The following is a 25305-nucleotide window of genomic DNA, read 5'->3' as shown; positions in this document are numbered from 1 at the left end:
ACTTTAACCCGGGCCACCCACGCCTTCTGCAATGCACTTCACAATATAATCATTGTAAAAATGTGTGGGTTTTTTTTTAATCGCAAGAAAATTAATATTCAAATGATCTGCAAAAACATAGACCCCCGAGATGCGGCGCGCCGGGCTGGGGTCGGTGGGGCGGGGCTTGTGGTCACGTGAGTGTCTAGGCCCGCCCCCCTCTGCAGCTGAAGACTTCCCCTCCCGCAGTGACAGAGCCTCTGGGTCTGTGATCGCTACAGTTTCTGCACCTCGCGCCCCGGCAGGTGAGCGGCGACCGGTAACTGGCCATTGGTGGGGCTAGGAGAAGGGGTGGAAGGAGGAAGACAAGCGGGAATGTGAACGGCGGCCTCCGCTGTCCGGGGGTTCCTCCCCACTGTCATATTGCACCGACAGGAGTTCATTTCATTCCTCCAGTTCGCCTCACCCCTGCCTCCCTACCTTGGTCCCCCCACCCCACTCCCCCCCACACACCAGCCGACCTAGGGAAAGAGATTTCCATTTTTTTCGGGGTTGGGGAGGAATGCAGCCATTGTAGTTCCTTATTCGGAGTCTTTGGGGTTTTGGGTAGTGGGCATTACTTCAACCACTCCTTGGGGTTCCCTCGTAGTCTCTTAAGTCCCATTCCCCAAAGCCCTTTCTGTGGCAGAGGCCCTCCACCTTCAGCCTGGGGCCGGGGAGGTAGGAAAAACCCTGAAGGCAGAGGCGTCTCCGGTGAGACAGGCTTGGGAGGGAATGCCACTGATGTGGCCCTCATTGCGGAGTCACTGTAAAGCTTGCTTCCGAATGTGCTCTCAGTATTGAGTATCTGACATCCCTGCGGGAGGCGTTCTATAGGTGTTCTCATGTTTTGAAATGGGACTGTAATGGTAAAAGGCCTTTTCCTTTCTCTTCTCTGATTTTATGGTCCAGAAAGGTAGAGGACAGTTAAACTGAAGATATACTAGCTTTAAAACAGTAGGTGTTGGTAATGCGACAGTCTAAATTGAATGGGGAGGCGTTGAAAAATGGTGTTGCGTGTCGTGATCAGCAGGGAACCCAGAGTAGCTTATAGAAAAGTGACTAGGTTTCCCTGAAAGGGACATAATCCTTCAGAAACTAATTGGGCTGGAAATACAAGCAGATGTATTTTGATCGTAAATTTAAAGGTAAGGAGGTTCAAGAAGATACTGTTGACCATATTTTCTGTCTCTGACAGCCTCTCTTGCCATGTCTCCCTAAAATCCTACTTAATTGCCACTCCCAATCAGTTCCTTGACCAGTGGTAAATTTACATTAAGGAGCAGTTGTAGCCCTCCTTAGCTTTCCCCATTTGTAAAACTCGAAATGACCTCTTCAGATTTTGATGAATAGTATTTTGTGAAAATACAGAAATTATTTTGCTTAGGTATTTGTTCAACCTAGTGTGCTCCTGTTGCATATATAATGTAGTAACCAATGTTTTGATCCCAAACAATGTGCTTTATGGAGGAATGTTTTCAGTTTGGGGTTAAACTCTTTTATTTATATTGCAAACTCGGAAAATTCCTTGCTTCTTTTAAATTGAAAAGCCTAACAGAAACTGCAGATTTGATTTTTAAAATTCTAAGTTACGCTTTTTCTCAACCTGAAAAATATTCTCAGTTAAATCTTAGTTTTCTATCCAATGTGATTGAAGAACCTATTAAAAAACTGTTGAAAAATGAAGTGGATGGAATCGTTGTCTTTGAATGGCAAATGTTACTAATTTATTTTTGTTTTTCTGTATCTTCCCATATTCTCTACAATAAACTTTTTTGTCAAGAGGAGCAAACAGTTGAAATTCCAGAAGAGCAATTTTATAAGACATTTTAAAGCTAAATTCAAAACTAGCTTATTAATGTTCTTTGCTAGAAAATGTATCCTTTAAAGATCTTTCTTGCTTTCCCTAAGTAATAGAGAAGATCACCATTGTGGATCTACAGTTTCAGCATTTTGTACTTATGCTCTATATTGCACAATAGTACTAATTTATTGGTAAGTTTTTGTGGCCATGCTTGATATATTATAGTTTTCTCCATTAATTTGCTCCAGAGTAAGATTTCCTGATCTCCAGGGAAGAGAAAAACATAGCAGTGTTGCTTCATTGCCCAGGTGACATTCCACCAAATAATGTGACATTCTTTAAGGGCCTTGGAAGTCCAAACCAGTCCTATCTGGGTAAGACCAACGTGAGAAAGAGAAAGCCAACTAAAAGCATTAATTATTAGAGGGGGAAATGTCAATATAAAAATGGTTGAATGAGTCTGCAGTTTTAGTTTGCAGTTCTCCCAATTTTAGGGAACTTATGAAAGCAATAACAGACCACAGAAGAAATCTGGGAAGATTAGCAGCAGGAATTAGTGGCTAAATTGCTACACAAGTTGAATGTGAGAAAGAGCTTTGACATAGAATTCTCTCTCTCTCCCCCTCTCCCTCTCTCTCTCTCTCTCTCTCTCTCTCATACACACACACACACACACAGAGAGAGGATTTGAAGCTTGGAAGCCATTTCTGAGACTAGTTACTAGTTTTTGAGTATTACATGTAGAAATTTTATCATTCATTAATGTAATCCAGTATAAATGACACACAAGGGTTTTTTATGGTAGGACCCCTGACAACTCCTGTGGGCTGACTGTAAGGTCTTTCTTATACTTCACTGCCTTTATGGCACCACCAAGAATGAGTTCTTCCCCTATGGGCACAACTAGCCATTCTGTTCTAGGACTATTACAGAATATTTTCTGTTCCTCTATTTTTACTTCCAGCATGTTGTTTTTTATTGCTATTTGCTGGCCTGTTCCTTGGTGAACTATCAAGCTCCTAGGAGTTCAAGGACAGTGTCTCTTCTCTTTTGTTGTATCACTAGGATTCTAAAGTACCTGATAGATACTCAGTAAATTATTTGTTAAATAAGTGTTTGACAGTTAGACAAAGAGATTAAACTATTTTAAAGCTCTCATAGAATGTGACTCCTTCTACAGTTCACTAGGTATTTACTAGTTTTGAAATATAAATCAGTAATAATAACCATTCAAATCAGGTCAATAGAATAAACTATAGGTGAGCGTCATTAATGCAGTAACCAACTTATTTTCCCAAAATATGTATTTGCTGATAAGTGTGGTTATCAACAATATAGGAAAGAGAAGGAAATAGTTGTGAGTTACACTTAATGAAAAAAATGATTGTAAAAGCTACAGTGTGATGCAACACTGGACTAAAAGTCAAAGGATCCTCATTAAATCTCTACCACATTAGATATATGATCTTGTAAGTAAAGTTGGGGGTGAAGGCTTAGAATTTGTCTCAAGGTTGTTGTGAATTCAAGTGAGATAAACCCTAAATAATCTGTGTGAAAATATTTTTTAAACTAATGGTATGTAAATGTCGAGCAATAAAGTGCAGCCTTTAGGAGAATAGCTTATCATATAGATCTGGGTTCAACTTCTACAACTTACTAGCTGTATCACCTTGGAGAGTTTAATTAATCTAAGATTAGGTTTCCTCATGTTTAAATATATCACATATGTACTATTCATAAATGCAGAGGATACATGTCTAGTACATACTTTGTAAGCTTCTTTTTTCATTTTATTGATATTTAGTTTGAGTTTATATACTAAATTTCTAAAGGAGATGTAGGCATTCCATAAAACTGAGCAGCAGGTTTAGGGTATGCAGAAAAGAATAGAATTTGAAATGAGACTACACAAAAAAATAGAAGAACAAGAAAAGTGTTCTTCCAGCAAAGATTCTAAACTAATTTTTTTAATAGAAACTGAGCGATATCAGCACATAATATGTTCTTTTAGCAACAGCAGTGACCTAGTATTTACTGTATAAGGATTTTCCCAAGCTCATGATCAGTAATATTTAGAATTAATATAAGATCTTTCATTTCTAATTTTTTGTCCTAAAAGTGAATTATAGATATTTATTAAAATTGTGCAGATCTAGAGACTTTTGAGTTTATGCTTATGCTTAAAATTTTTACCTTTTAAATGTTTTTATATTTTTTAATCCTCTAGAAATTGGAATGTAAAGAATACAATGGACACATAAACTAGAATAAAATTTTCCTCTTGATGACTCACCGAGATTAGTTTGATATTGGAAAATAGTTTGATATTGGAAAATATTAGTAAATTAAACAGTAGTTGAAGTATAGCTATCATGAGTTTGTGTTTCACCTTAGTCCTGAAAAAGATTATTACTCATTTGTTCTAAGGAAAGATTTTTTTAGGAGATTATTGAATATTTCCTTTTAATTCAAGTAAATGAATATAGTAAAATGAATTGTGGTCAGTGAGAATGTTTTCCACTTAATTTCTTCCTGTAGAGACCTTGTTTTACTATTTCCCTTTTTTCTTATTGTGAAATAAAGAGACTGGCTCATATAAGTATTTGTATATATAAGTTTAATATATATATAATGTGTATGCATATATATGTTAGGTATATTTAGAAAGAGTTGAATAAATGTGTATCTTTATAGTGATAGGATCTTTGTTTTTACCTGAAGCTATTAAAACTACCTTTAAAATTAGTCACTCTGTGAATAAAATTATCTAATAGCTTATGTGAACTCCTTTATTTGTTCATTGTTAGCTATTTAATAAATTTTACGACGTTGATTAATCATTTTGTAAAAATTTATGCTATTTCACAGGTATATTCAAATTTAACATAAGATTTTTGTTGCTTTCTTTGTATCACTATTATGACTGCCTCATACAACAAAATTTTCAGGTTTGAATCTTAATGCTATCTGAAAATATTTTGACTTATCCAGATAACTGAATAAGTTACTAAGTTTTATAGGTGCAGATATATTTTACGACTTATATAAGCGCAGCAAAATTTTTAAAAGCAGGAGAAAATCCCAATTTATAAAGGAATTTAATATATGACAAAGTAATATTTTAATCCAATGGGGGGAAAGAGATATATATGCATAACTTTTGACACAACTTGTCTGTTTTTAGAAAAATAAAATTTATCCAATACTTTCAGCATAAACAAAAACCAATTGCATATGAATGAAAAGCTTAAATGTAAACAAAACATTTAAAATATTATCTTATAAATTTTCTTTAGGCATACTATCTAGATGTAGTGATGACTTTTTAAACTGAGATAGGAAAACTAAAAACCTTTAAAAAAAAACCCCAAAAAAACCCAGGCATCTGAGATTGCATAGAAATAAAGAATTTTTCAAAGTCAAAAATAAAGGACAAAAGACAGTCTTTTAAAAATGTTTGCAATATGTATAACAAATAGAGTTAACATTTATTAAAAACATTATATTTTTTAAAGCTCCACACAATAGAAACATAGGTAAAACATCTAATTAAAACTTCAAGAAATCCAAACATGCAAATATTTTTTGCTGACTAGCAAAAATTAAGTGGTAAGCTTACTATTAGCAGGGCTATGTTCTCATAAGATGCTAGTGGGGATATGAATTCTTATAGGGTTTTTAGTCGAGGGTATCTATTCATATTCCACTGTATGGAATCTTTTTCTTAGAAATAAAAACACGGGTGAGTAAGCAAGTGTTTATGTGAACATTGATTGCTGCAGTGTTTATAGTAGCAAAAACCTGGGAACAAAGGGAGTGCCTGTCAATAGGGGTATTGTTATATAAATTTGGCTCCTGTGTCAGGTGATGGTATGTTTTTGAAGTCATTAAAAAGTGGGAGTTAAATCTATACTGATGAGTTAAGAAGATTTCCAAAGAGATCCTGAAAACATTTCCTTCATGTATCTTTGGTGAGAACAGCAAAATTTTTGAGAAACAGATATATGAGATCCAATTATCATACAACAATTGAAAATCATCCTGAGTTTTATATGTGCTTACATAGTTGTCAACATTGGAAGAAAGAAGTGTGAAAGAAGAAACAGAAAGATAAAAGGCAGGATATCCACAGTAACTTGCATGGAAGACTACATGTTTGCGCATGTCTGTTTAAGATGAATTGCAGAAAGAATCACCATGTTTAGTGGTTATCTCAGAGTGGTTGGATGGGCATTTCAGGTGATTTTTACTTTTCTATGTTACGTGTTTTTATTTTTGCAATGAACATACTCTGCTGGGTATATATAGTATACGTAATGATTCAGTGAGGGATCATACAATTAACTTGGATTTTTATTTCTTGTTTTAGCACTCATTGAATCATTAAAAAATATTTTTAAGTAAGTTACATAGACAGCACATGTACAAGTACAGTAAAAAGTATATATTCATATGTGTGAGTGTGTTTCCCCCTTTCAATCTCTATTCTTTTTTCCCATGTATTTGTTCACAGAGGTAGCATCTCTTCTTATTATTTTGAATTCTACATTTTTTCACCTAGCATTGTTATATTGGAGGCCTTTACCCATTGATACAGTTAAAGCTATCTCATCTATATGTGTGTGTGTATATTTATACATGTATAATTTATTATTATACATACATAAATTATATAAAATTTAGTATTCTGTTGTACTAATGTACCATCATAGCCATATGTAACATTTCTTGAGTGTTTATTTCTACTCTAGGCTTTTCTTAATACTTTAGATGTCTTAACTCACAGAAACCTGATAACAACCTTGTAAAATAGATATTGCTTTCATCCCCTTGCAACAAATGAGGCAAATTAGGCATTCAGCTCCTAAGAAATAGGACTGGGGATTTGAACCCAGGTAATTTCTTAACCAGTGATCACTATCTTAATACCTTTGAGTATGCAGTCTCTTACACTACCACAAGTTTGGTAGTTTTACTTATGGACAGTCCAATCTTTTCTATAAGAAATAGTGCTGTAATAAATATTTTGAAAATAGAACATTTTGTACACATAAAATATATTCATAAAAATGGAAGAGCTATGCAAAGGATATGTACATTTTTAATTTTGGTGGGTATTGCCAAATTCTCTAATACAGAGGGCCACTGAAGTTCATGTTTTTCGTCAGTATTTGACAGAAATGTGCCCTCTAATTTGAACCTTTGGGAAGCTGAATAACTGAGCATTTGTAGCATTCCTGAATTATGTGTGACTTACCATCATGTGATAGCAATAGGTTACCACATATCTAATCAGTGTAACAACATCAGTATAATTAAGGCCTAACATTTGAATTCCTTGGTAAGCTTTCCAGATAGAACTTGGTATATTCTCTCTCTGGTAAGCTTTCCAGTTAGAACTTAGTATATTCTCTGTGTGATTTATACATTGAAATTCTGTCAGTTGATGTTTGAATGTATATTAGGGTAAAGTGGTGCAATTGTCATTAACTGAGAGTTGCTGATTTTATGTACCAAAATAATTACATAAAGAATTTCCTATGAATAGGGAAGGAGATTGACAATATAAGCAGTGAGAATATAATAGCTAGAAAATGTTGGAATAGCTATACCTTTTCATTTGCAAAATGAACTTTCAGTAAGTTGTAAGTACTAGTGTTAGGTAATACAGATTTAGACAGTAAGGGGCTTTATTCAGATGAGTTGCAAAATTCGCAAGTTGCTTTAAATTATGTTCTGTGTCCTCTATTTCATTTGTTTCAAGGAAGGAAAAAAATACCTCTTATGATTAATTCTTAAAACAGTCTGACAGATATCACATTTTTGAATATGATCCAAAGCAGACACTTAAAATATAGAATCTGCTTATAGTGCCTGCTATTGTTTAGTGTGTGGGGGGTGTGTGTGTTTTAATATGATCTCATCCTCACCCAAGATGCTGTTGGATAAGAGAGTGAAGGAAGTACTTAAAAAATAGGGAGAGAGGTAGGCTCTACATTATTTAGTGTAGACTAGTTCTTCCTCAAATTAGAGCAGTATAGAACAACAGACAATAACTCTCCCTTTTTCTACCTTCCAAATGAATCACTGAACCATAGCAACTTTGACATCCAGAATATTAGTGCTTAGTTGGAATCTTGAAAGACAAAACTCTTCTGTGGATTGAATTAGGATTTTCTTAAATCCCAGCCCAAGTTACTGGCATCAAGCCATGTTATAAAAATATAAATGGGTAAGTTCTTTAGAGGCATAGCTGGCTTCTATACTCCTGATCTGCTAGGAGACTGGAAATTCCTAGGGTTTGTTGAACTTGACAAGAGAGTGCCCACACAGCCTTATCTGGAGCCATATGAATTCATTCTAAACAAACAGACAAAAACCTGTTTGGTTGTTTTCAATTCTGCGATGCTCCTAGTTTAAGTTTCCTTTACCAGCCTCATAGGCCACGTAGCCTAGTAACTTTTAGCTAACAAGTAAAACAGAAGTGAATATGATGTGGTCTGTGTAAGCATTATGCCCTTAGAGTAGTTGTGTTACCAATATTTTGTCCTTTGAAAAAATAGTTTTATTGAGATAAAATTGACATACTTGCAGATAGTTGAAACATTCAGTCTGATGTTTTGATGAATGTATAGATACCCTAGAAACCTTCACTATAATCAATAGTGAACATATTAAAAGATGTTTCCATGTGCTTCTTCATGAATCTTCCGTGCTTCTCCTCTGCCCGTTACCAAGCAAACACTGATCTGTTTTTCTGTGACTAGGTTAGTTTGCATTTTCTGGAATTTTATATAAATGGAACTGTTTTCTTTTCAGTCTGCCTTTTACTTAGCATAATTACTTTTAGATTCTTGTAGATTGTTATATGTTTCAATGATTCATTTATTTTTAATAATTTTAAATTTTTAATTCATTTGCTTTTCTATTATATGGATATACCACAATTTGTTTACCCAGAACTTACTAATGAGTATTTGGGTTGTATTTCCATTTTTTCTCCTGTTATTATGAATAAAACTGCTATGAGCATCTATATAAAAGTCTGTATTTGGACATACACCTTCATTTCTCATGGATAAGTCCCAAGGAGTAGAATGACTGGCTGGTATGTTTAACTATTTAAGAATCTGCCAAATCATATTCCAAAGTGGTTGTATCAGTTTTACATCCTACCAGTAATATATGAGAATTGTAGTTGAATATCCTCCCCAACACTTCCTGTGATCAGTATTTTAAAATTTGATTAATTCTTATAGGTGCAGAGTGGTATTTCACTATGGTTTTATTTATTTACTTTTCTTTATTATTGTATAGAAGAACTGAGGTGTAGGCCCGAGGTGTGGGGGTGAGAGGACTCACCAGAGACAGAGTGGGGAGCAGAACAGGCTGAAACACACTGCTAATGGGAGCAGTGGACCAGACAGGAGAGGTCTGCTGTGCCATGTGTGAGTTAGCTCCCTGGTGTGATGAACTCAGGCCATAGTGGTGATACCACTGAGACTTAACCCTTAGACCATCAGGGAGGCCACCTTCACTATGGTTTTAATATGAATTTCCCTAATGCTATTAAGCATTTTTTAATGAGTTTCTTGCCATTTGTATGTTTGCTTTGGTGAGTTTATGTTCAAATCCTTTGCCCATCATTTTAGTTATGCTGTTGTCATTGAATTTTGGGTTTTCTTTATATATTCAAGATATAATTCCTTTATCAGATTTATGCTTTGCAAATATTTTCTCCCAGTCTGCTGTCTTTTTTCTGAAAAGTTTTATCAATTTGCTTTTTTATGGGCTGTGCTTTCATTATTATACATAATAAATCTACCTAATCCAACATCACGAAGAAAGCTTTATAGTTTTAGGTTTTACATTTAGGTCTGCCATTCATTTTTATTTTATTTTTCATATGGTGCAAGGTATGAATTGAAATACCTTTTTTTTTTTTTTTAAAGATTTTCATTTATTTTTCCATAGAAGAATTGGAGAGTTGGCCAGAGATGCAGAGGGTGAGAGGATTCACCACAGAGCAGGGACAGAGCAGGTGGAGTTACTGAAATACACTGTTGAGGGGAGCAGTGGGGGAGCAGGAGCGGGGTGCTGCACCATATGTGGGTTAGCTTCCTGGCTGGTGATAGAACTCGGGCCCCCTTGGTGGTCTATCATGGTGGTAGTATTGAGACTTAACCCCTAAGCCAACAGGGAGGTGCTGAAGTACCTTTTTTGTTTTTTCATTTATATATCTACTTTTCTGTAATCACTTATTAAAAAACTATTCTTTAGTCCACTTAATTGCTTTTGCACTCTTGTCATAAATCAATTGTCTATTTACTTGTGTGGTTGTACAACTTTTTTAACCTAATAAATGTTTATACATTTTAAAATAATAACACCAGGTAAAATAATAAAGATAATATTTTATCCTTTGTAGAATTATTTAGTATTCTACTATTCATAACATTTCACAGAAACCTGAAAGTATAACATTTTAAACTTCTGTCATGAGTTTTTTTTTTTTTTTTTTTAAGATTTATTTATTTATTTATACAAGCACTGGGTACAGTCAGAAGCACGGGAGGGTGAGAGAATTCACCAGTGCCAGAGGGGAGAGCAGAGCAGGCAGACTGACGAAGTACACTGCTGATGGAAGTAGCGAGCGGCAGGAGAGGTCTGCATGCCATGTGGAACCCTCACCCAGTGGCCGGGGATCGAACCGGTGCTGCAGAGGTTGCAGGCAGCTTCGCAACCCAGCACTCAACCACTGCGCCACCGGGAAGGCCCTGTCATGAATTTTTATTTACTATCAGAAGAACATTCTATATTTAGCCTCACATAAATCTTGATTTTTTTTAAATCTTGGCCCTGGATATTAGGCCAAAATGAGTATTCAGTGAACTTTAAAGGGGGTATATCAGTTTTCACTTAGTGAATGAGAGTTACCTGTTTCCCACACCTTTGCCTGTACTGTCACTGAGCACTATATAATAATTGCCTACAGTGTGTCAAGGTGTTTTACTATGTAACATGAGTATTCAGTGAACACACAGAAGTCCTCTCTGTTTTCCTGGCATTTGCAGTCTTAACACTGAACAACTCGTTCACAGATTTTTATTATACTAGGGGCAAGTGCTATAAAGGAACAATGTTAAGCACATGCCAGGGAATTGGAAGTTAATTCCTTAGCAAATTATACTATTGAAATCCTCCATCTGTGATTAAGTCCTTCTCCTGTACCCATAGCCAATTTAGTTAAATAAACCCTTGTTGTTAATCATAAAATACCAGGCAAACCATTAAAAGTGAGGATATCTTGTGCTCTCAATTGAAAATATCTGTGAACTTTTGACTAAAGTCCTATCTTTAAATCCATGTTGTGATTTTTTTCCCACTTGTATTAGGCAGTATTCTTTTGTTCTCGTTTTATGCCTTAGGTCATATTTTTATTGCAGAGATTTCATGAATTTCTGACTTGGAGATAAACCTATTTATGGTCACACTTTTTAAACATTGGGCCTACTATGCCTTTGCAGTTTGTGAATCTTCTCTTCTAGATAAGTGATATGAAAGACCCGTTTAAATATATAAACATCCTCTTAATATAAAAGAAATAGCATTTTCACTGCAACACAATCGATGCTGACTCTTGGAGGTCGGTACATTCATACATCCACTTCAAATACATACATTGCTTATATTTGTCCAGTTTGGATGCTTGAAATACCATTTTTGTGTTTTGTTTGTTTTGGTAAAGCAACCACATTTTTTTTCATTAATCAACATTCAAAGAGTGATATTGGTAATGTGGCAATTTTTAAATGATATGGTGATATGGCAGAGTTTTTTAATAATTAGATTTATTTTGTTACATATTTGTTCAGTTTTTTACAATATGTGATTTCCCCCCTCAGGTGTAGTCCCTGTAGTTCTTCTACCACCATAGCACCTGTAAACCATCATCATAGTCCCTGTGCTTTTCCCTTTCCTGTTTTGATTTCTCTCCCTCCCTCTCACCTGCTGGAAGCCTCATAGCTATGGTCAACTTGCAAGTTTTATCTTTCTCTGGCCCTTGGTTCAATTTCTCTGTATTCCACATATAAGTGAAACAACCTGATATGGCAGTTTTAAAAGAGAAGTTTCTAAGTATTTTGAGCAGTAGCTTTATAATAAGTAGTTGTAAAACTTCTGGTTGACTACTTTTGAAAAGAGGTAATTCTCATGCATGACTGTTGGCGTTTTTTTTGTTTTTGTTTTTGTTTTTTTTTTTTTCACTTGCTAAGCTTAACTTCACAGGCAGTTTATCTGAGAAAACCCATCCAAAGCCAAATAGCCGTTGGAGTGCTTGTGTAGAGTATTTCTTCACATTGTAGAGGCCATAGAGGTTAAGGAGTCTCTCAAAAGAGAATTTACTAAGGAAAAAATTGCTCAGGTGAGACATCAGATATGGTATTCACAATATGGGGTTGGTTGCTTTATCTTGATTTCACCTCGTCAGTAAATTAAAATAAATAAAATGTAAAAAAAATACAGCAGCAACAAAAAATGGGACACTGTCTAGATACCCAGTAGGAAAATTATTAGGTGTTTATAAACTATGGTTTACATCCCAGTTCTTGTATGCATAAATAAATAAAAAATCTTTTTTAAAAAGATGCTTATGAATAGCAATGTGTAAAATTGTGTTTCTGTATGTCTTTACTCTGATTTCCAGTTTTGTCTGTATATTTTCTTGTAGTCTGTCTAGGTAGTTTTTGTAAACCAATTTTTTAAAAGATTTATTTATTTATGCAAGAACCGGGGTACAGGCCAGATGTGTGGGAGGGTGAGAGGATTCACTAGAGACAGAGCAGGGAACAGAACAGGCAGACTGACTGAAATATACTGCTGAGGGAAGCAGCAGGCGAGACAGGGAAGGTCTCCTGCACCATGTGGGCATCTCTACTGCCGGCGGCGAATCGAACAGCACTGCAGAGGCTGTGGACAGCTTCATAGTGCTACACTCAACAGCCTGCGCCACCAGGGAGTCCCTGTAAACCATTTTCTTTTAAGATTTATTTTTTATTTATTTATGCCTGCAAGAGCTGGGATGCTAGCCAGAGGTGCTAGGGGTGAGAAGATTCACCAGAGCGGAGTGGGGACCAGAACAGGCAGATCTACTGAAATACACTGCTGAGGGGAGCTGCAGGAGAGATAGGAGTCTGCCCTGGTCAGGTCCCTGGCCGGGGATCAGACTGAGGCCACAGCTGTGATAGTGCTGAGACTTAACTCCAGTGCTACCAGGGAGGCCCTGTAAACTATTTTAAGTAGTGACCTATGTTTGCGTTTATTCTTAACTGGTTGACCTATGCATTATTTTTTTAAAATAGCACTATGAAAATATGTATACATATGAAAAACATTTTTGAAATTCTCTCATCTTATATTTTAATTTAGTGAACCAGTAAAGGCAACATGGACTCAGATGCTTTCTGCCTTTTTGTCTTGCCATTCTTTACAAGGTAGCCTGTCTGCTTGGATTAACTTCCTTATCACCCTACTATGGCTGCACATCCCATGCAGATGATCACATCCCAAGGGAAAAAAGAATGTTTCTCTTTGCTTGTATCTTATAAAAGAGCAAATAGTCTTTCCCAAAATTTTCCGGCAGATTTTGCTTAATCTATCAGAACATCATTACATGTTCATTTCCAAACTAGCCATTAGCAAATGAACTGGAATTACCTTAATGGATTTATTAGAATTTGAACCAAGTTAGGAATTTGTTGGCAAGGAAAAGAATGAGCTGCTTAGTCATATTAATAGTTTGCCTTCCTACTAGGGATACTAGATAGATAGATTAAATGAAGTGATTAGGAAAATGCTTCACAAAACAATTTAGTACTATATAAATATGATGTTATTGGCAGGAACTCTAAGTAGTTTCTAACTCTTTGACCAAGCATAAAAATACTCAACAGATTTTTTTTTTTTAAAGATTTATTTTTATACAAGAACTGGGGTATAGATCAGAGGCGCAGGAGGGTAAGAAGATTCACCAGAGACAGAGTAGGGAGCAGAACAGGCAGATGAACCGAAATCCACTGCTGAGGGGAGCAGCAGGCAAGACAGGAGAGGTCTGCTGCGCCATGTGGGTATCTTCCTGTCTGGCCAGGAATCAAACCCCCACTGCAGAGGCTGCAGACAGGTTCACAGCGCTGTGCTTAACCCTCTGGCCACTGGGGACACCCAATACTCTACAGATTTATGGTGCCTCTCTCTAAGAAGATAAACTGCATAAAAATAAGTATTGGATTGTAATCAACTAGATTCTTCTTCATCTTTAAAAAAATCTATTATTTCCAAAGATAGTCTTTAATCAGTCGACTGCAGTATACTTTTTCAGGTGTTACATTCAAATACTTAAGTACCAGTGATATACCCCCAGATTTTTGCATGTAAATAAATAGTTTTGGGACTTTAGTGTTTAGCTTTTATACCCACCCTTGTCCCCAACAGCTATATTACCCAAAACTAGTAGTAAAATAATTATTTCTGGAATAGTGAAATTACCAGGTATAGCACATTATTAATAAATTTTGATTTGGAGTGGACCTTGTAAAATGGAAGAAAAAGAAGTGGGCCTCTGGTGTTGTTTGTCACTGCAGTGTTCTGCAGCATGTGGGGGAGAGACTGATGACTCATTAGATCAGATGGCTGCTTAAGCCAACTTTCTGGATTTTTCCCATTCTATAGCAGGATTTTTTTTTCCTTAATTTTTCACAAATATGGAAGGAAAAAAGACCTACAATTTGTAACTTTAGGAATCTGAGTTATAATTCTTTTTTTTTATTCTTAAAGTGGGTTTCAGTCATAGGCAATTTTCTTTTATAATCATTGAGTTGATTTTTATAAGAATTTTCATGAGAGCAATTTTATTTAAAGTAGGTATCGTGTTTTTATATTTTAAATGATTGAGAATACAAGAAGAGCTCTACATTGTATTAAGAATGAGTTATTAAATATAAAATAAGAATATAAAACTTGATGTAGCACTAAATTATATCATGATAGTTTGACCTTAGGGATATTTAAGATTAACTTTCACTTTATTATCTAATTTAAATATAATTTGGTTATTGAAAGTTTGACTGTCTTAGGAGATTGCTTTTCTAACATCTTTAGAAAAGATTGCTTTTCTAACAGCTTTTTCACTTAGAGGAATAAGCATCTAGGAGGGAAGCAGAAGATTTTAGTTGAGTATTTTCATAGATAACAATGAAGAGTTATTGGTGAATATAAATTAGTATGTTGTATAACCATGCTTAGCAAACTGCTATTATATGTTTAGTTGAATTTAGTGGTTAAGTTAATAGATATATCTAATGAATCATTTTGTTTTTATTTGTAAGATCCCTTTTTGATATTTTTCTTATAAAGCAGATATGAGATGAAGTAGAGAGCAAAACTTATTTTGGTTTAAGAGGATTTACAAAGAACAAGGAAATTGCCTTGCTATAGTAGATTGTCAAGATTCTGGAAAAGGGGCCTCCCTGGTGGCGCAGCGGTTGAGCGCTGGGTTGTGAAGCTGCTCGCGCCTCTGCAGCACCGGTTCGATCCCCGGCTGCTCCCCAGCCACTGGAGGAGGGTCCCACATGGCGCGCAGACCTCTCCTGCCGCCCGCTGCTCCCCTCAGCAGTGTACTTCAGTCCTTCTGCCTGTTCTGTTCCCCACTCTGGCTCTGGTGAATTCTCTCACCCTCCCGCGCTTCTGACTGTACCCAGTGCTTGTATAAATAAATAAATCTTAAAAAAAAAAAAAAAGATTCTGGAATGGCGCTTGAGGGGGGTTGTTTATTCAGTGTTTACTTGTTTCTCAGCACTTGGGGTGCTTTGGTGAAAATCTTGACAAGTGTAACAGAATTCCTGTATTAGTGTAATTGCAAATTTTAATGTGTCAGAGATCCTATTACCTTGGAAATTTCTCAAAGTGCATACCTGTTAAGAAGTTAGAGAGTCTGAAAGGTTGGACCTAGGAAAGCATTTTCAATCCTGTCAGAAAATGGTACTTTAGAAGTTAAGTAAACTCTTGTGAACTGGGACTTCTTTTCTGTAACTGCTATTGCTGTGCCTATATTGAAGGACAAGAAGCAAGTTCCTTGGTAGAAACTGAGACTTTGCTTGTGCCTCACCTCTCCTGTCTGTTCTTTAACTTCCCTTGAGGCTTTGCAATAAAAGTCTTGCTTTCCTAACGCGCTTTTGTATTCCTAACCCCATTTCACAAAATAACTTACAAAAACAGGCTAAAAATTATATTGGTTCAAGTGTGATTCTTATGTTTCAGTTTTCCAGGAAGTAATTATTCAGCTTGTTCATTATTTGAGTAATTTGGATTTCTGGCAACAGATGTCAAGAGAATCTGGTGTATAGGGTGTTTGCTAGGAATCAACACGTGAGAGGAAGGGAGCGAAGCAGAATTGGGCAGATGAAGAAGCAGCAGCAATGCACAAAACCTCACTGAAGCCAGTGGGGAGATCTTCAGTGAGGATTGCTTGTGGGACTATCCCATAGCTCCTGCTGTGGCTGGGCCTTTATATATCTGCTCTGCTGGTCACTAGGTACAGGTTGACCTGTGAAGGGTGTAAATGTGGGCCAGATCTCTCTCTGTATCTGAGACTGGCCCTGAAGGACTGATAGCAGTTGGCTATCCACTAATCACACCCCCGTGTCCTTCCTTGAAGGGTGCCTATTCTCTTGTCTAGTGTGATGAAACTGCTCTATTAAGGCAGAGACTATTGTCTTCTGTACCTTATATGATTGTTAATTTAGGAGACAGAGTGCAGTGCTTAAAGAGTATAGGCCTAAATTCAAATCCCACCTTCCTACTTACTGGTTTTGTGATCTTGAGCAAAGTTTCATAAATCTCCATTTTTTAGTTTCCCCACTTATAAGGTGGAAGTGGTATTAGGAGTATGAAATTATTGAGTAACTAGTCACTGAGTGCTTATGTTCTTTGCCTTTATGAAACTTGCATTCTAGGATTGATAATAGGTAGTAAATAAGCAAATTAAGCAGAAAATTTATATTCTTTCAGGTAGTTTTAATGCTATGAGGAAGAGCAGGTTAAGAGAATTGAGAATGACCATGGGAAGAGAGGGATTATTTCACAGGAATGAGGAAAAACATTTGGGCCAGTAACACAGTGAGTGTAAAGGTTCAATTTGCTGGAGCCAAGATTAGAATTCCTCTGAATTAAGATATCAGAAGTGCTTGGAGTTTCTTCTTTCATGTGAAAACTGGCATTTTCATCATTTTCTTATTTCATTCTGAAAGATGTGGTAAGAGCTGTTTTGGGGACATATTTGCAACCACTTCTATGCATGTAAAACAATGGAGTAGAAAAGGCTAAATTACTCATAATCATCATATTTTTCTCCTCTTCACATTGGATTTTTAAAAAGTAGGATTGTCTTGATTTGCTATATAAGATTATTAATCAGAGCAAAGGAATGCAGATTTGTGGATTTGGTGTAAAGCATCTCCAAGTTAATTTGTAGTATTATCAGTTAGATTTCATTTTCTTATTAGTTTGATATTACTAGTTCTAAGACCTGGCTGTCTTTGGCAAAAATTAAAGAATTTATGCCTTTAAAAAAAAAGGTTAAAAATTATAGAATCGTTTGTTCCCACAATGGCTAAGATTACTCAGCTGAGTGATAAATCCACAAAGCTTTTGATTTCCACTATTCATTGTTCATATATTTAGAGGCTCTCATTGTTTTAAAGAGATAGTGTGTAAATAATTATTTTAAAACTTGTAACAGACCCTGTCATTGTCTCATGAATTCTCTAAACACCTTTGTATATCCCAGGAGATTTGTACTGATGAGCTCTGCTCTATGCTTAATGCCTCCATGTTCATCTTTTAAGCCTCAGCTGAGCCTCGTCTCAGTCCATCCTGTCTTGCCCAAGCCTAGGTTAGATGCCTTTGCTTTATGCTCTTCAAAATCAGCTGCTACTGTTCCCAGAAGAGCTCATGTGTCACTTTATTGTAAACACTTATTTGTCTTTTTATCCCACCAGGTCAGAAACTCCTTGGAGGAGAGATTGTGTCTTACTACATTATATTTTCTACCTATGGTACAGTGGTACAGCACCTGGCATATAACCAATGCTTAAAAAGCAAAAATCTAGTTTTAGAAAATAAACTTATGATAAACTATACATAATAGCTAGGGGAAAAAAGACAAAAACAAACCAGCCAAGTCTCTAACTAGATTAGGTTCAAGTAACAGGAAATTATACATTAGGTACTTTTTAAAACTTAGGAAATCTTAGGTTGCATTAGCAGAATACAATTAGTAGTTAACCAATGTTGCTTTTCTGTTAAGCTTATTAGTTGCCTCAGTACTACCCCACTGCATTTCATAGATGAAACTGAGACTCAAAAGGATAAAGAATTTGATTTGCCCAAGAACACAATTTTAGAAATTCAAACTGTCTAACTAAAAACCTTGGTTTCTGTCTCAATAGAAAGGAGTATCCAGAATGCTAAAGTACTCATGGAACATCTAGAATACTGTGTTTTTTTTTTTTTTAATAGAGGCATTTATTTTATTTATTTATTTAGTTTTTGTTTGTTTTTTTGTTTTTTACATGCACTGGGTACAGTCAGAAGCGCGGGAGAGTGAGAGAATTCACCAGAGCCAGAGCGGGGAGCAGAGCAGGCAGAAGGACCAAAGTACACTGCTGAGGGGAGCAGTGGGTGTGGCAGGAGAGTTCTGCGCGCCATGTGGGACCCTCCTCCGATGTCTGGGGAGCAGCCAGGGATCGAACCGGCACCGCAGAGGCCGCGGGCAGCTTCGCAACCCAGCGCTCAACCGCTGCACCACCAGGGCGGCCCTAGAATACTGTGTTTTTAATTTTGTTTGCTCTGTTTTAAGAGAAACATGGATATGAAATACCTCTAGAAAAGAATAGCCCTGGGAATAAAGATCTGAGAAAGATTATCTTTTGAGGGGCAGTAAAAGCACTGCAGAGAATTTGCTTGTGGCTATACTAACTGGAAGAAATAGGACCAGAGAGTAGAAGTTGTGGGGAAGTAAATTTAGGTTGCATACAAGTGGGGAGTTCTAAAAAAGGGATGACTTTTTCCTAATTGAGGCTCTATTTAAATAGTACTGTTACTGATGACATTTTTGTAAGCATTTTACATTTCACAAGGAACATTTAAACAAATTCATAATTTAATCACAACTCTAGAGTAGGTGGTAGCATTATTCCTGTATTTCAAGTGAAATTCAGAGATTTTTAATAGTTCAAGAACTCCTCCAGCATGTCACTGGTATGACCAGGATGTATCCCAAGTCTGCTGACTCAAGATCTCATGCTGTTTCCCCTTTGAGAGGCAGATGACCATGTATCACAAATGCTAGGAGCAAGTGCGGGTATTTGAGGGGGAAGTTAGTTATGATTATCAAGTTCTCTTCTGACTGAAAATTTTTGATTTTCTGAAGAATAATATTTGACCTTACTTACTTGTTCACTACTTTTTTGAAGACTTTGCCCTCCCCACTACCAACATAAATGTAAATTTTGTTTTTCCCTACATTATCTAAATAATGTCTAGAAAAGCTTGTTTGCATTTTTATTTTCTATTTTTTGCAGTTCCATACCTGTTTACTCACCAGCCACTTCTAGTGCATCTTTTGGAAGCTAAAAATCTTGGTGAACCAGTTTCTCCTTCTTCCAATTTAATTTCCCTGTGGAGAACATCAGAATACTTATCTTCTTTTTTAACATTTGTGACTGCAGTACTGAGTGATTTTATTTCTAATTCAATTACATTTTTTCCAGTTACTTATGCCATACCTTCATCTTTATTAATAAACTATCAACTTGATGTATTCTTTACCTTATCGCTAATATCATTTCTAAGTTCTGGGTATTTTTCTTGCCCCTTTGATCATATGCTATTCGCTTGTAAGGTCTCATATCTCCATATGACTTTAATCTTTTTTTTTCACTCTTGCCTGTTTTTTTAATCACTTAATTCTTCCCTGTAGCTTGTTCCACCATTGCCCTTGTGATGGTACTGAGTACATGTAAATATTGTGATTTATAAGAAAAATATGTATCTAGTCACTCAGAAGACCAAAATATATTTCTCATATATATTTGTTTTTCCAAGTTTTCAAACTCTTAGTTCCTTAAACCCTTGGAATTTGCAGTGTTGATAGTGATAAAGGTGTCCTTTGTCATGTGAAAGAGGTAACTTTTGGAAGCACCTAAGGATTGGGGCTGGTTGCCTGGAGAACCAGCCTTGTGATTTGAGAATTGGGATTTTCCTATCCCACCTCCCCAGCCCCCCCCTTCCCCCCCCCCCACACACCCCTCTAGGGAAGGGAGAGGGACTATGTTTCACCTAAGGCCAATGATTTTATCTATGGCCTTGGTTAAGGGCACTTCCATAAAAATCCAAAAGGACATAGTTAAGACAGTTTCTGAATTGCTGAATGGCTCCACTGGAGTGAGCCTGAGAGCTCTGCACCCTTTCCCACAGACCTGCCCTAGACACCTCTTCCACCTGGCTATTCCTGAGTTATATCTTTTTTTTTTTTAAGATTTATTTCATATATACAAGAACCGGGGTACAGGCCAGATGTGCAGGAGGGTGAGAGGATTCACCAGAGACAGAGCAGGAAACAGAACACACAGACTGAAATACACTGCTGAGGGGAGCAGTGGGCAAGACAGGAGAGGTCTGCCGCGCCATGTGGGTTGCTCTGAGGCCAGCAGGGATCGAACTGACACTGCAGAGGCTGTGGACAGCTTCATAGTGCTGCGCTCAACCACCTGTGCCACCATGGAGGTCCTGAGTTATATCCCTTTATGATAAACCAGTAATCCAGGAAATGCAATGTTTCTGAGTTCTGTGAGCAATTGTAGAAAATTAATAGAACCAAGAGGAGGTTATAGGAATCTCCATTTATAATCAGTCAGTCAGAAATACAGGTGACCAAAAAAAAAAAGTGAGAAACACAGGTGGCAGTCTGGGCTTAATACTGGCCTCTAAAGTGGGTGATAGTCTTGGAACACTGATCCCTTTAAGTGTGGAATCTGATGTTCTTTCCAGTTAGACACCCTGCTGGAGAATTACTTGTTGGTGTGGAGTAGCCTCCATATATTTATTACTTACAATGGAATTGGGTTCAGGAATCCATTCAGTACATCAAAGCAGAACTGCACTCTTAGCAATGTCATCATTATGCTCCTTGCCCCAATTCTTTGATATCTTAGTTAATGGACAACAACTTGTTTTCCATGGAGTATATGATTCTGTAATGATCCTTCAGTGCCTCTAGAAAGACTGGAAAACACTCCTGTTTCCTTGCTTCCAGGGCTCAGGGTTTGGTTTCCCTTTTTGGAGGTAGTTCTTTCTGGACTGAAATGGATTAAATTCAGCCAGCCTCAAAACTTACTTTCATTCACATTGGTTAACACTTTGTCCACTCCTCATCAGTTTCCCCTCAACTCCCAATGGGTTGTCATTTTGAGCACTTAAGTAATTTTGCCTTACCGTACAAATGTTTAAAACCAGTAAAAGTGCTTTTATTTTATTTAAAATACCCAATTTTTATTCCCTAAGTTAAACACTGTCTATTTCTTGGTAGGAACTCAATAAACATAAATTCAGTTCCAGGCAGGGGAAACTACAAGTAAACAGAGCCTGAGGCAGAATGTGTATGTGTGTTTGAGCAATGGCAGAGCCGAGTTCAGTATATATATATGAAGAACGTTAAGGGGAAGAGAATATGGAGGAGGTCAGAGAGAGGAAGCAGGGAGGGCAAGGTTTGTAGAGACTTCATTCACATTGTTTATTAGACTCCTTAGTGTGTTCTATTTATACTCTACCTAGGGATATATGATGCTGGAGAGCATCCAGCTCTGAGGTCCATTTAACCAAATTTTAAGAATTTTATATTTTACTTTATAGAAGTGGTTGGGCCTCCCCTGGTGGCACAGCAGTTGAGCGCTGGGCTGCGAAGCTGCCCGCAGCCTCTGCAGCGCTGGTTTGATCCCTGGCCGCTAGCGAGGGTCCCACATGGCGTGACAGACCTCTGCCATGCCTGCTGCTCCCCTCAGCAGTGTATTTTGTCAGTCTGCCTGTTCTGTTCCCTGCTCTGGCTCTGGTGAATTCTCTCACCCTCCTGTGCTTCTGACTGTACCCAGTGCTTGTATAAATAAATAAATAAATAAACAAACAAACAAATCAGAAAAAAAAAGAAGTGGGCATAACTGAATAATATGCCACAGATGAGAGTTGATTACCTGTATTTGATTGTTTTGCTTTAGAGTAGTGATTATTTAATTTTTTGCAACTATTTAATTTTTTTTATCATAGGTAAATTAACATGATGGATTTCTCCAAGCTACCCAAAATAGCTGATGAAGATAAAGAAAGCACATTTGGTTATGTGCATGGGGTCTCAGGACCTGGTAAGTAATATATAATAGTTTCAATAATAAAGTTTCTCACCTTTGAGTAATGTCTTTTCAAGATGTTTTATATAGAAATACATAGACTCACCTGCATCAATTCTATCTGTCTTTAAAAGATATCATAGCCATTCTAAGTTAGAGGAAATATCCCCATCATAAAGGTGTACCTAGGATTTGCCATCTAAATTTGATTATTACTGAGGTACTCATTTTTTATGTCCTGTTTACTATGCAAATATTTAATCACTGTGCATTTTTACCTCTCCATCATAATTTTTAATGAAATCTGAATAGAAAAACTAAAGTTTATAGCTTTTAGTATAGCTTTTACAAATAAAAGGTACTCAGTAAATATCCTTTAATTTGGCTTGAGCTTTAATAATTGTTTTCAGATTACTTCTTAGCAATATCAACCTTGGCTCTTTGCGTAGATAAATCTTTCTGAATGTTTATTTCCTATACCATATAACTAACTATTTAGAGGAAAGAAGTCCTAAGACATGATGCTGATAATGGAAAGTAGTATTAAACTTGATGTTCATTCTGCCAAAATTCGGGGCACTGTATTTTAAATAATCAATCTCACACTACTGTTTTTGTTACTTTGCAACTGCCTTTGAAAAATGTGGTTCACAGCTTCCTAGGGTAAAAAAAAAAACTTCTCATTGATTTATAATTCTTAATGCCATGAAAATTCATATTACGTCCTTTTATAAACTCATGTTCTATATCATAGTAGAAGTGATTACCCTGATTTTGGTGTTTATCCGAATGAAGGCTGTTAGTTACTGTTCCTTTTATTTCTCCCCCCAAAAACTTCCACTGCTTAGAGCTTGGTGTTTGACCTTGAACTCATTCACAAACTATACATCAACAAATCATACATTTCACTGTTTTTAATCTCTTGGCATTCAGAGAAATACTTTTCCCCTTGATGATTATCAGAATTTTTAGAAAAGACAGGTTACAATGTAAAAACTATTAGGGAAAAGACAAAAGAGTACCATCAAAAGTGTTTGGGTAAAAATATTTTTTCAACATATTGCTCCTGGAACCTATTTATATTTCTTAAGTACTTTGTAAAATAATAGAGAAATGAGTTTATGTAATATGAGTTAAAATTTTAGTTGTCTTTGGTATTTTAATATCTTAATTTTCTCACATAGCAAGTATAGAGGTAAATCTTTATGAAATTTATCTTTATTGTCCTAACAGGTTACATATTAATACTGAAATAGTTTACACTTGAATATCATTAATACTGAAGACTAGAAACTAAAAATAGATTTATTCCTACATATATCTGAAAATATGTAACCGTTCCTCCCTGCCAGAAAAGTAATTTTTGTTTATTAGGTAATGTGCTCTACAACACTAAGTACAAATTCTGGTTCAGTATTTGAGGGAAATAGGGATTCTTAATGAGGACCTCTTCCAGTAAGGGTGACTGGTTATAAACATCCTTATGGCCTAAGAAAAAAACTTTTAGATGCATATGTGAGTTTTTCTAGATCTAGCTATCAACAACTCTTCAGAAAGGTCCATGTCCTAGAAGGGTCTTGTGAACCATTGGTATAAATTGTTAGAAAGTAAAGGTGTTTTAGATATTTGTCTCTCAGAGGAATTGTGACAATACAGCAAACTGATACTTGTTCCAAAGCTCATTATTCCATGTCTTATAGCAATATGTATTGATCAAAAAGTGCTGCAGTTCTACTGGATAAGAGTTTGCCATCTAGAACTTAAAAGTTTTTGAAAATAGTTTTCATGTGTATTATATAAATGGATAATCTTTAGTCTCACAAATTTATTTTGTTTACCCTCTATATCATACTAAAAAAGATGCTAAAATACATCATTTTTGAGAAACCACATATCTGTTCATCATGGGCATTTATTTCTCCTATGATATAAAAGAGAGATGTGTTATTGGATTTATTGGATATTTTAATTATCTAACTATTCACAGAGTTGTAAGTCATCAAAATACTCATTTGTACTTTTCAGTGGTCACAGCCTGCAACATGGCAGGGGCTGCCATGTATGAGCTGGTGAGAGTGGGCCACAGTGAGTTGGTTGGAGAGATTATCCGTTTGGAGGGTGACATGGCTACCATCCAGGTGTATGAAGAAACTTGTATCCTTTTTGGTTCGATTTCTTGCATCTCCCTGCAACTCAAAATTTAAGAATTTATGACAAAGATAGAAGCAACAACAACCATGGTATCAGGAGTACAAATGTTGTGAAGAAACTTGCTTTGTTGGGAATATATTGAAGAAAGATGCTAGAAATTGGTGCTCATATTTTAAGAAGTTAGTATTACCATCTAATCTTTCTTTGGCCTTTGTATCTCATTAGTTCACAAACTAGGAGGGACCAACTAGAATTTTTCTTCAGAGAAACACCTGCATTTTAGAAGAAAGCATATACAGAATAACAACACTGATTTATATGGTTAAAATGATTCAATTGTGATTTCTGTTTAAAATAGTTAAATCCACAAATAAATCAGTTACAACTCTAATGATAATAAATAGTCCTGTGTGATGTGTTACATTATAACTGTAGCACTAGGGATCTTTACTGTATGTTTGATTACCATGTTTTGACTTTTACACATAGCATTTATTTCCAATTTTCTATGAAAATTTAAAAGGTGAACCATTACACCTTGTGAAGAGAAACTACCTCTTTTTTTTTGCTTCATTTATGTATTTGACTTAGATTTCCAAGATCAGCATTAATTCTCTAAGATTTATTTAGTATACTTTATTTGCCGTACTAAAATGTATTCATGCAGGTAACTGTTCTCTCTTTATGAGTACTGGAGCCCTTGTTCAAAACAAAATCATCTGAAAAATTTAAATAAAATTCCAAATCTTTGTGGTTGTGAAATCATAACTAATCAAAAGGACTTTTCTATCTTCAAAATATTAAGTTATGCAAGGACCACTCCATCTTTGTCATCTGTTTCTGGCCAATTTTCAAAACACTTGTACAGCCACTTTGACT

The 25305-nt window shown here is 36.1% G+C and overlaps 1 protein-coding gene across 2 annotated transcripts in view; it reads left to right on the top strand.

The window, feature by feature from the left end:
* Positions 1 to 12: 12 nt before the first annotated feature.
* Positions 13 to 25305, top strand: part of ATP6V1A (ATPase H+ transporting V1 subunit A) — a 54172-nt gene continuing 28879 nt past the window's right edge. The window contains exons 1-4 of one of the 2 annotated variants that reach the window (XM_037525522.2): positions 13 to 284; positions 5889 to 6061; positions 22196 to 22290; positions 24301 to 24429. In XM_037525522.2, the coding sequence (XP_037381419.1) occupies positions 22206 to 22290; positions 24301 to 24429 (214 nt within the window). In that variant the 5' untranslated portion in view covers positions 13 to 284; positions 5889 to 6061; positions 22196 to 22205. The remainder of the gene's footprint in view (positions 285 to 5888; positions 6062 to 22195; positions 22291 to 24300; positions 24430 to 25305) is intronic. The other variant, XM_037525524.2, reaches the window with a different exon arrangement.

The sequence above is a fragment of the Talpa occidentalis genome, unplaced genomic scaffold, assembly GCF_014898055.3.
Source record: "Talpa occidentalis isolate TD23 unplaced genomic scaffold, MPIMG_talOcc4v2.1 talOcc4.4, whole genome shotgun sequence".
Lineage (NCBI taxonomy): Eukaryota > Metazoa > Chordata > Mammalia > Eulipotyphla > Talpidae > Talpa > Talpa occidentalis.
The sequence above is the reverse complement of the archived record's forward strand: the minus strand, read 5'-3'. Positions and strand labels throughout refer to the sequence as shown.